This window comes from Erinaceus europaeus, chromosome 17, assembly GCF_950295315.1.
Source record: "Erinaceus europaeus chromosome 17, mEriEur2.1, whole genome shotgun sequence".
Taxonomy (NCBI): Eukaryota; Metazoa; Chordata; class Mammalia; order Eulipotyphla; family Erinaceidae; genus Erinaceus; species Erinaceus europaeus.
In genome coordinates, this window is record NC_080178.1 from 3,515,364 (window position 1) to 3,527,863 (window position 12,500).

The 12,500-nt window shown below is 49.8% G+C and overlaps 1 protein-coding gene across 1 annotated transcript in view; it reads left to right on the forward strand.

Annotated features, from left to right (window-relative positions):
- The first annotated feature begins 11,285 nt into the window (after window positions 1-11,285).
- Window positions 11,286-12,500, forward strand: part of FOSL1 (FOS like 1, AP-1 transcription factor subunit) — a 14,213-nt gene continuing 12,998 nt past the window's right edge. Inside the window, exon 1 of the mRNA XM_060176027.1 lies at window positions 11,286-11,438. Within this exon, the coding sequence (XP_060032010.1) occupies window positions 11,358-11,438 (81 nt within the window). The 5' untranslated portion in view covers window positions 11,286-11,357. The remainder of the gene's footprint in view (window positions 11,439-12,500) is intronic.

A 12,500-nucleotide genomic window follows, 5' to 3' on the forward strand; every position in this document is an offset into this window, starting at 1 on the left:
TATATTATATATATATATATATATATATAATAATGACTAAATGCTAAGAGGGATGGAGACATCGACATGAGCAGAGAGACAGAGACAAGGTCTCTGCCACATGTGCTGCTAGGGGCCCAGACTGGGACCTCAAGCGTGTTAGTCCGACCCTCTTCCAGTTGAGTCATTTCCTCAATCACCAAAAAAAATGCTTTGTTGGCCCAGGACGTGGTGCAGTGAGATTCCCATGTCTATGCCCCCCACATAAGATTGATTCACATTATGAATCAATCTTAGAAAACATTTTGAAGGTGGAAGCGACGTCTGCACAACACAGCAGCCTGAGCTCACAAGCCTCCACCAAAGTACATGGAGATTTTAAACGGCTGTTAGCTTGGCGCAGGCATTTCACCTCGATTTAAAACACAAGCCACCGTTCACAAAGCGAGTGGCTGGGCAAACAGCATGAACACCAGCAGCACAAACACGTCCTGAGGGCAGCCTCAGAGCCACCTCCTTCCCCTTCCCCTGGGCCCCAGGAGCTGCGGAGGCTCAGAGAAGGCTGGTGACTAAGCCGAGCTCACACTGCTGCCCTGGGGCCAGTGCTAGGGTCGCTTTCCACCTCCCCAGCCCCAACTGCAGCCTGTGCTGGGCACCCCCTGATTCTCTGTGGGACCGGGAGCTGGTGAGGTCAGGGGCCAGGAACGTCCCGCAGCCACCAGGCGGGCGTTAGTGGACTGAGAAGCTTGGAATGTGCAGCCTTGTGCTCCCTGAGGACGGTTAGAGCAGGAAGGGACTTTCAGGCACACACACACACACACACACACACACACACACACACACACACACACACACACACACACACACACAGCCTGGCTCACTCCCCAAGCCTGGGGCTGCTTGGGGAGGGGCAGGCTGCTGCTTCTGGGTCAAGGCAGACAAGGGAGATCGCTTGTGCTGGTAGAGCATGTACCTTACTGCACATGAGGCTCTGGGTTCGAGCCCCAGCACCACATGGGAGCATCATGAGTGGTACTGGAGGCACTCCACGATGGCAGTGCAGTGCTGTGTTCATTCTCTCTAATTTCTTTATTATCTTAGTTTATTATTAGATAGAGACCGTCAGAAATTGAGAGGGAAAGAGATGGAGAGACACCTGCAGCACTGCTTCACCACATGCAAAGATTTCCCCCTGCAGGTGGGGACTGGGGGTTCGAGTCCCGGTCCTTATACATTACAATATTTGTGCTCAGGCAGGTGTGCCACCACCCAGTGCCCCCTTTCTTTCTGTATCTACCTTCTCTAAAGATAAAAAAAGCGAAAAGGGGGGAGTCGGGTGGTAGCGCAGCGGGTTAAGCGCAGGCGGCGCAAAGCACAAGGACTGGAGTAAGGATCCCGGTTCAAGCCCCTGCTCCCCACCTGCAGGGGAGTCGCTTCACAAGTGGTGAAGCAGGTCTGCAGGTGTCTTTCTCTCCCCCTCTCTGTCTTCCCCTCCTCTCTCCATTTCTCTCTGTCCTATCCAACAACAACGACATCAATAAGAACAACAATAATTACTACAATAAAACAAGGGCAACAAAAGGAAATAAATATATATTTTTTAATTTTTAAAAAAGCAAAAAAAATTTTTTAAAGGAAAAATTTGAGGCAAGAAGACTGTTCACTGTTCTACTAATGGGTGAGAATTCCAGTTCGTCCCCCAACGCCACCTGGAAAAAAAAAAAAAGCAGCCTGGGAGGGTGCACGAAATGAAGTGCTGATTTCTCAAGCATGAGGTCTCAAGTTCAATCCCTGGCATCACAGGTGCCAGCACAATGCTCTGCTTCTCCATCTCCCTCCCCTAAATAAATACAGAAAGACTGGCATGTGTGAGGTCACTCCTGGTCACCTGTGTCCCCTACCCAGCCTATGTTCAATCAAGAGGTTAGGCTCTGACCTGGAAGGAGAGGGGTGTGAGGTCTGAGCAGGCACTCATAGGCCCAAACACTCCCACTTCTGGGCTGCCATTAACAGGTGCATTTCTTGCAAGGACCCGGGTTCAAGCCCCGGCTCCCCACCCTGCAGGGGAGTCGCTTCACAGGCGGTGAAGCAGGTCTGCAGGTGTCTGTCTTTCTCTCCCCCTCTCTGTCTTCCCCTCCTCTCTCCATTTCTCTCTGTCCTGTCTAACAATGATGACATCAGTAACAACAATGAACTACAACAACAATAAAAAACAAGGACAACAAAAGGGAAAAATAAATAAATACATATATTTAAAAAAAAAAAAGTGGTCCAGAAAATGGTGCAGTGGATAAAGCATTGCTCTCTCAAGCATGAGGTCTTGAGTTCAATCCCTGGCAGAACGTGTACCAGAGTGATGTCTGGTTCTTTCTCTCTCTCCTATCTTTCTCATTAATAAATAAAATATTTTTTTAAAAAAGATTAAAATACTGCACTTAAAATAAATAAAGATAATAAAGCAAATATTTTTTAAAGTTTTTTTTTAAAAAAAAAAAACAGGTGCATTTTCTCTCTGTGGTTTGTCAAGTTCATACCGCAGCTGATGCTGAGTGTGTGATAGTATTTTGTCTTTTTCTTTTTTTCTTTATATTTATTTACTTATTCCCTTTTGTTGCCCTTGTTGTTTCATTGTTGTAGTTATTATTGTTGTCGTCGTTGTTGGATAGGACAGAGAGAAATGGAGAGAGGAGGGAAGACAGAGAGAGGGAGAGAAAGACAGACACCTGCAGACCTGCTTCACCACCTGTGAAGTGACTCCCCTGCAGGTGGGGAGCCGGGGGCTCGAACTGGGATCCTTACGCAGGTCCTTGCGCTTTCCGCCACTTAAGCTTAACCCGCTACGCTACCGCCCGACTCCGTTATTTTGTCTTTTTCAAAATATTTGTTTATATATTAATGTGAAGAGAGAGGAGGTGGAGAGAGGATCAGAGTTTCACTATGGTACATGTGATGTCAGGAATCAAACTCAGGGCCTTATACTTGAGAGTCCAATGCTTTGTCCACTGAAGGCGATAAAATTATTATTATTTTCTATTCGCCAACAACCAAGGACATATATAGTTATCATGATCACTTCTCAGCTTGGCTTATGGTGGTGCTGAGGATTGAATGTGGGAGTTCAAAGTCTCAGGCACAATTTTTTAAATTTTTATTTATTGGGGGCCAGGCGGTAGCGCAGCAGGTTAAGCACACACGGTGCAAAGTGCAAGGACCAGCATAAGGATCCCAGTTCGAGCCCCCGGCTCCCCACCTGCAGTGGGGGTCACTTCACAGGTGGTGAGGCAGGTCTGCAGGTGTCTGTCTTTCTCTCCTCCTCTCTGTCTTCCCCTCCTCTCTTGACTTCTCTCTGTTCTATCCAACAACAGCAATAACAAGGGCAACAAAATGGGAAAAAATGACCTCTAGGAACAGTGAATTTGTAGTTCAGGCACCAAGCCCCAACAATGACCCTGGAAGCTATATATATATGTTATTTATTGACATGAGAAGGAGAAAGAGAGAAAGTACATGCCACACTGGCCATTGTGATGCTGGCAACAGAGCTCAGGACCTCAGACTGTTTTTGTTTAATCTTTTTATTACCTTTATTTATTTATTGAATAGAGACAGCCAGAAATTGAGAGGGAAGGGGGAGATAGAGAGGGAGAGAGACAGAGACACCTGCAGCCCTGCTTCACCACTTGCAAAGCTTTTCCCAGGCAGGTGGGGGACGAGGGCTTGAACCTGGGGCCTTGAGTACTGTAACATGTGCATTCAACCAGGTGTGCCACTATACCCGGTCCCCAACCACATACTTTTAAGTCCCAAAGACCTAATCACTGCAACACCTCCTGGATCACCTATATTTTCTTTTTTCTTTCTTTTTTTGCAGAATCATTATGCTGTCTCCCCAGCCCCAATTTATTTTATTTTATTTATTTATTTATTTTCCCTTTTGTTGCCCTTGTCTTTTCATTGTTGTTGTAGTTATTATTGTTGTTGTCATTATTAGATAGGACAGAGAGAAATGGAGAGAGGAGGGGAAGACAGAGAGGGGGAGAGAAAGATAGACACCTGCAGACCTGCTTCACCGCCTGTGAAGCGACTCCCCTGCAGGTGGGGAGCCGGGGGCTCAAACCGGGATCCATACGATGGTCCTTGTGCATTGTGCCATGTGCGCTTAACCCGCTGTGCTACCGCCCGACTCCCATAAATTTTTTTTAATATTGATTTATTCCTTTTTGTTGCCCTTGTTGTTTCATTGTTATAGTTATTATTGTTGTTGTTGGATAGGACAGAAAGAAATGGAGAGAGGAGGGGAAGACAGAGGGGGAAGAAAAAGATAGACACCTGCAGATCTGCTTCACCTCCTGTGAAGTGAACACCCTGCAGGTGGGAAGCCAGGGGCTTGAACTGGGGTCTTTATGCCAGTCCTTGTGCTTTGCACACTGCGCTACCACCTGACTCCCCCAATTCTTTCTTTTTTTAATATTTATTTATTTATTTATTTATTCCTTTTTGTTGCCCTTGTTTATTGTTGTAGTTATTATTGTTGCTGTTATCAATTATTTCTTTTTAAAGATAGGATTGACTTAATCAATTATCTTTTTTTTTTTTTCAATTATCTATTTCTTTGTCACTTGTGAAGCTGGGGCTTCACTTCTCCGGTGGAGATTTTCAGAAAGGGAGAGACAGAGGCAGAGAGAAAAAGACAGCAAAACACCACTGGCTCCCACCCCAGAGCCTGGGGCAGTTTCTTCTTTTAGGGCAAGACAGTGAGTGGGGCTGAGCCACCGGCAGCACTGGAAGCTTACAAGGCACTTTCCCATGGTCTGTGACCTCATGTCTCCTGGACTCACCCCTGAGCTCAGCATGAGGCCTGGCCACTGTGTGGCTCAGCAGGCAGGCAGGTGACTCCCAGGATCACAGGGTCACAACAGGCCAGTCAGGGGCCAGAAGCCCAGGGCCAGGCAGCCCTCCTGAGCTTCCCCCCCAAGCCCCGGCTGCTAACCTCAAGGATGGCAGTCCAGGGACCCCACATCCCTGTAATCTCCCTTCTCTCAGGGTGACACTGGATTGGAAGGAGAGGAGGCCCAGGGGAGGCGGAGGCACCCAGAGCACTTTCTTTTTTTTTTTTTAAACCACATTTTTTAAAGATTTTATTTATTTTTCAAGGAGATAGAAGGAGAGAGAAAGAACCAGACATCACTCTGGTACATGTGCTGCTGGGGATTGAACTCAGGACCTCATGCTTGAGAGTCTGATGCTTTATCCACTGTGTCATCTCCCAGACTACCCAGAGCACTTTCTGAACTCATGATGTCTCGACTCTCTGGCTTCATCTCCCATGGGGCTGAGGCAGAAACTGGCTCAGCATTGGGCTTAGCTCCAGATTCTGTCTGGAAGAGGGCTCCAGGAGACTTGGCCTATGGCTTTGCTTGGAATGCCCATGCCTCTGCCTCAGGTGTGGGGATGTGGGCCATTCACATCAATAGCTCTCAGCCTCAGTTTCCCCATCTGTAAGATGGGTAAGGGTAGTACCTGCCTAATTCCTGGGACTTTTGAGCCTGAACTCCCATTGGCACAGACCTCTCATGTACTCCCCAAACCTGGAGGACTCTCCAGGGGAACCAGCACAGATGGTGTTTGTGACTCGGGAGGTGGTTCAGCAGCAGAGCATAGGACTTCCTGAGGTCCCGGGTTTGATCCCCAGCATTGCATTTGCCGGACAGAATTCCGGTCACTCATAAAAATAAACAAACAGGACTGGGCGTTGGCACATCCAGTTGAGCACACATGTTACCACATGCAAGAACCCAGGTTCAAGCCCCCACTCCCTACCTGCAGGGGGGAAGCTTCATGAGCAGTGAAGGGCTGCAGGTGTCTCTCTCTCCTCTATCTCCCCCTTCCCTCTCAATTTCTGTCTCTAAACAATAAATACATATGTATACACACATTTATATATAAAATAAGAACAAATAGGGAGTCAGGCCCAATGTGCAAGGACCAGCAGAAGGATCCTGGTTCGAGCCCCCGGCTCCCCACCTGCAGGAGAGTTGCTTCACAGGCGGTGAAGCAGGTCTGCAGGTGTCTGTCTTTCTCTCCGCCTCTCTGTCTTCCCCTCCTCTCTCCATTTCTCTCTGTCCTATCCAATAATAACGACAACAATAATAATAACTACAACAGTAAAAAAAATAAATGAATAAAGTAAGCGGGCAGGGTTAGATTATGCCTCACCTCAGAGCAGCCACTTTATTGTGTGTGTGGTTCTGGGTTTGAGCCCTGAGCCCAGTGACATTGGAGGAAGCTCTACAGATGGTGGAATAGTTCTGTTCTTCCATTCTCTGTCTCTCTCTGTCTGTCTCTCTTTTTCTCTCTCTAACTGTATCTGAAGTAAAAGGAATGGACAGTTAGGCCTGGAGTTGTGGAATAGAGCTTGGGCAAGGCCGTGTGCCACAAAGATAAACAGATACATCTTCCATAGTCAACAGAGCAGCTGGCATTTATCAGGCCGCAGACAGCTGGTCCCTTGCAGGCTCTCAGCCCTTGACAGCAGCACCGAATAGAAGCCTGTTCTAGCGCTGAAAGGATCCTGGGGGCAGCGAGTCGTACTGCATCCGATTTGTTGGCAGTTCAAAGCATGACCTTGTTCTCAGTGTGGGAAATATCTAGGGCGGCTGGATCCTAGCTCAGTGAGAAAGTGTATGCTTTTTGCCCCACCCCCATATATACAAGCAAGGGTTTGACCCCCTGCAAAAAAAAAAAAAAGTAAGGGAGTCGGGCAGTAACACAGCGGGTTAAGCGCACGCGGTGCGAAGCGCGAGGACCGGCATAAGGATCTTGGTTCGAGCCCCCGGCTCCCCACCTGCAGGGGAGTCGCTTCACAAGTGGTGAAGCAGGTCTACAGGTGTCTGTCTTTCTCTCCCCCTCTGCCTCCTCTCCTCTTTCCATGTCTCTCTGTTCTAACAATGACGACATCAACAACAACATCAATAACTACAATAACAATAAAAAAAACAAGGGCAACAAATGGGAAAATAAATAAATAAATAAATTATAAAAAATCTTTTTAAGGGAGTTGGGCAGTAGCGCAGCGGGTTAAGCGCACGTGAGGCAAATCGCAAGGACCAGCTTAAGGACCCCAGTTCAAGCCCCGGGCTCCCCACCTGCAGGGGAGTCGCTTCACAAGTGGTTAAGCAGGTCTGCAGGTGTCTGTCTTTCTCTCCTCCTCTCGGTCTTCCCCTCCTCTCTCCATTTCTCTCTGTCCTATCCAACAACGACATCAATAACCACAACAATGTTAAACAAGGGCAACAAAAGGGAAAATAAATAAATAACTTTTAAAACAATCTTTTTAAAAAAGTAATCATAATAATAGCAGTTACAGTTGCACACGTCTGTATAGCATTTTATAACTTAACTCCTTTTTTTTTTCACCAGGTTTATGGCTCAGGCTTTATGTCAACATTACAAATTCACTGCTCCAGGGGGCTTTTATTATTTTTTTTTCTCCCCACTTTTTTAAATCTCTTCTACGTTGATAGAACAGGGTTGATTGAGTGAGAAGGGAGATAGAAAGGGGAAAAGAGAGACACCTGTAGTATTTGCTTTAGCGCCCATAGAACTTTCCCCCTGTAACTGGGGAGCTAGTGCTCAAACCCAGAACCTTGTGCTTGGTAATGTGTGTACTCAACTGGGTGCACCACAGCCCGATTCCTTATATTTTATTCTTTTAAAAAAAATCTTGTGAGGGAGTCGGGCTGTAGCGCAGCGGGTTAAGCGCAGGTGGCACAAAGCACAAGGACCGGCGTAAGGATCCCGGTTCGAACCCCGGCTCCCCACCTGCAGGGGAGTCACTTCACAGGCGGTGAAGCAGGTCTGCAGGTATCTGTCTTTCTCTCCCCCTCTCTGTCTTCCCCTCCTCTCTCCATTTCTCTGTCCTATCCAACAACGACAACAACAATAACTACAACAATAAAACAACAATGGCAACAAAAGGGAATAAATAAATAAAATTAATTTTTTTTAAAATCTTGTTTCAGTGGTCCGGGAGGTGGCACAGTGGGTAAAGCATCGGACTCTCAAGCATGAGGTCCTGAGTTCAATCCCTGGCAGCACATGTACCAGAGTGATGTCTGGTTCTTTCTCTCTCTCCTCCTATCTTTCTCATTAATAAATAAATAAAATCTTTTTTTAAAAAAAAAAAAAAACTTGTTTCAGTGGGGGCCAGGTGGTAGAGCACTTGGTTGAGCACACATGTTACAATGTGCAAGGATGAAGGGGGAGGCAGCATAATGGTTCTGCAAACGACTTTCAAGCCTAAGGCCCTGAGCTCCCAGGGTCGATCCCCAGCACCACTCTAAGTCAAAGCTGAGCAGTGCTCTGGTAAAAACAAAATTAACCCATCCAAAAAGATCTGTGTACACATATGTTCTTAGCAGCACAATTTGTAATAGCCAAAACCTGGACGCAACCCAGGTGTCTAACAACAGATGAGTGGCTGAGCAAGTTGTGAGATATATACACAATGGAATACTACTCAGCTATAAAAAATGGTGACTTCACCATTTTCAGCCGATCTTGGATGGACCTTGAAAAATTCATACCTCCCTAACATTTCCTCTCCACTATTCCAAGCTTTGGGTCCATGATTGCTCAACAATTTGTTTGGCTTCGTATGTTAACTCTCTTTTCAGTCACCAGGTTCCAGATGCCATCAGGATGCTGGCCAGGCTTCCCTGGATTGAAGACCCCACCAATGTGTCCTGGAGCTCCGCTTCCCCAGAGACACACCCTACTAGGGAAAGAGAGAGGCAGACTGGGAGTATGGACTGACCAGTCAACGCCCATGTTCAGCGGGGAAGCAATTACAGAAGCCAGACCTTCTACCTTCTGCAACCCTCAATGACCCTGGGTCCATGCTCCCAGAGGGATGGAAAATGGGAAAGCTATCAGGGGAGGGGGTGGGATATGGAGATTGGGTGGTGGGAATTGTGTGGAGTTGTACCCCTCCTACCCTATGGTTTTGTTAATTAATCCTTTCTTAAATTAAAAAAAAATCATGTTAACTGAAATAGGTCAGAAACAGAAGGATGATTATGGGATGATCTCACTCTCAGGCAGAAGTTGAAAAACAAGATCAGAAAAGAAAACACAAGTAGAACCTGAACTGGAATTGGCATATTGCACCAAAGTAAAAGACTCTGGGGTGGGTGGGTAGGGAGAATACAGATCCAAGAAGGATGACAGAGGACCTAGTGGGGGTTGTATTGTTATATGGAAAACTGGGAAATGTTATGCATGTACAAACTATTGTATTTACTGTTGAATATAAAACATTAATTCCCCAATAAAGAAATTAAAAAAATAAAATAAAATCAAAATAAGGGAGTCGGGCTTAGCGCAGTGGGTTAAGCACAGGTGGCACTAAGTGCAAGGACTAGTGTAAGGATCCGGGTTTGAGCCCTGGCTCCCCATCTGCAGGGGAGTCTCTTCACAAGCAGTTAAGCAGGTCTGCAGGTGTCTATCTTTCTCTCCCCCTCTCTGTCTTCCCCCATCTCTCTCCATTTCTCTCTGTCCTATCCAACAATGATGATAACAACAATAATAATAACTACAACAATAAAAACCAACAAGGGCAACAAAATGGAATAAATATATAAATAAATAAATAAAAATTAAAAAAAATAAAAATAAAACAGTTTGCAAGGACTGGGTTTGAACCCCAGTCCCCACCTGCCAGGGGAAAACTTTGCAAATGGTGAAGTTCTCTGTCTTCCTCTCTATCACCCCCTTCCCTCTAATTTCTGGCTGTCTCTATCCAACAAATAAATAAAGATAATTTAGGGGAAAAAGCCTGCTTGAAGGCAGGGGTAGAAAGCATAATAGTTATTCAAAGAGACTCATGCCTGAACCTCCAAGGTCCCAGGTTCAATCCCCTGCACCATCATAAACCAGAGCTGAGTAGGGTTCTGATAAGAAAAAATAAATAAATAAATAAATAAATAAATAAATAAATAAACTTGCTTGTTTGGAGGTTGGGGAGACAGCATATGGTTCCTCAAAAACACATTTTTATTTCATTGTCATAAGAGAATCATTATACCATCTTCCCAGGCCACAAAAAGACTTTCATGCCTGAGGCACCAAAGGTCCCAGGTTCAGTCCTCAGCACCACTATCAGCCAGAGCTGAGCAGTGCTCTGGCCTCTTTCTCTCTGTGTCTCTTTCATTAAAAATAAATAAATAGGGAGTCGGGCGGTGGCGCAGCAGGTTAAGCGCACGTGGCACAAATCGCCAGGACCTGCGTAAGGATCCCAGTTCGAGCCCCCGGCTCCCCACCTGCAGGGGAGTCGCTTCACAGGCGGTGAAGCAGGTCTGCAGGTGTCTGTCTTTCTCTCCCCCTCTCTGTCTTCCCCTCCTCTCTCCATTTCTCTCTGTCCTACCCAACAACAACGACATTAATAACCACAACAATGTTAAACAACAAGGGCAACAAAAAGGAAAATAAATAAATAATATAAATATACTTTTTTAAAAAAAATCTTGCGGGAGTCGGGCGGTAGCGCAGCGGGTTAACCACACATGGCGCAAAGCGCAAGGACCCGCGTCAGGATCCTGGTTCGAGCCCCCGGCTCCCCACCTGCAGGGGAGTCGCTTCCCAGGCGGTGAAGCAGGTCTGCGGGTGTCTATCTTTCTCTCCCCCCTCTGTCTTCCCCCTCCTCTCTCCATTTCTCTCTGTCCTATCCAACAACAACGACATCAATAACAACAACAATAATAACTACAACAGCAATAAAACAACAAGGGCAACAAAAGGGAAAATAAATAAACATAAAAAATATATTTAAAAAAAGAATCTCATATTTTTTAAAAAAAAATTGCTTGTTTCAGTGAGAGACCAGAGCACTAGTCAGCTCTGGCTTATGGTGGTGCCTGGGCCTGCAGCTGGGGCCTCTGGCATGAAAGCCCAGTGTGAAGCCTCTGTTCTGTTGCCCTACTTTTTTTTCTTGGGGGGGGGTGTCATTGTAACCTAAAGCAACGCCATTGGAGCCCCCCGAGTGGAGCTCAGGGTCAGGGCTGCAGCTGGCCAGCGGTGGCAGAAACGCAGGGGGCGGGGGCGCCGTCGGGGCGGGCGCGGCGGCAGGTGACTCTGCGGGGAATCCTCGGGCCCCTGGGCGCGGCGGCGAGGAAATCGCACCTTGTACGGGCAGCTGCGTCAGAGGGGGCGGGCGGGGTGCGGTGTCTGGAGAAATGGGGAGCCGCGGCCGGCCGCGGGGAGGGGCCCCAGGGTGCCCGCGCCCCGCCCTCGCGGCCCAGTGGCTCAGCCCGGGAACTTCATTCATAAAAAGACCCGACTCGCGCCTGTGAGTCAGAAGCCGCCGCGCAGCAGCCCCGGGCATGTTCCGAGACTTCGGGGGACCGGGACCGAGCTCCGGGGCCTACGGCGGCCCCGCGCAGCCCCCCGCCTCGGCCGCGCAGGTGAGAGGGGTCCCGGGCGGGGAGGATGGCAGCTGCGGGGGACCCCACCCGCCACGGGGAGCCCGGCCCGGGGGCTGCCCGGCGCCATCGTCCAGGGCGCGCCGGACCCCAGGCGCCGGGTGTCCAGGGCGCTCGGGGGACCCCACCCGCCACGGGGAGCCCGGCCCGGGGACCGTCCCGCCATCCAGGGGGCGCCGGACCCCCAGACCCCCACGTCCCAGGCGCTGGGGGTGGGGCGGGGGCAGGACGGAGGCGGGGGACCTCGCCGGTCGCCCACTCCTTGGCTGTCGCCTTCTGTCACGGGCGTCTGGGTTCCGTCCGCCCTTCTGTCTGTCTTTCCATCTGTCCGCCTTGGATGGCTCTGTCCCTTCAGCATCCCGAGTGGTCCCGGGTCACCGGGCTGGTTGAGTCCTGGCAGGGCCGCCCCGCGGGTAGGACAGGACCCCCGGGCCCGAGGTCCCCGACGGCGCCCCCCTCCCCACCCCGAGGTCCAGCTTGTGGCCGTCGGTGTGTCTGTCTGCTCGTCTGTCCCTCTCGAGGCGGTTCCCAGGCCCTGCACCCGACGGGCCGCCCCGCGGGGGGAGGGGGCACAGGTGCCGCGTTTCCTGCCGGGGGGCTTCGAGCACGTGTCGCCCGTTGCGCCGAGTCACGGCGGCGAGTCACGGCGGCTGACTCACCGGGCCCCTCCCTTCCTGGCCCCGAGCGCCGGTGCGGACAGCCTGGCGGCGTCGCCGGGGGGCCCGGGCCGGAACTGGGGTCACCGGGCCGCCGGCACCGGGTCCGGGCTTGCCCGGGCTTGCGGGGTGCTTCCGGGCAGGCCGCGCCCACACCCAGGGCCCAGCCCCGGCGGGAACCGGCTCCCACGGAACCGAACCCCAGCGACACCCCAGGGCGGCGTCAGTGTGGTCAGTCTGGGGTCAGTGTGGTCACGCCAGACCCGGGCAGGAGGTCTACACCGCGGGCTTGTATGCCGGACACTCGGTCCCGCGTTCAGTCCTTGGCGCCACCCTAAGCCAGAGCTGCGCTGCGGAAATGGCTCAGCTGGTAGAGCCTGGGACTCCT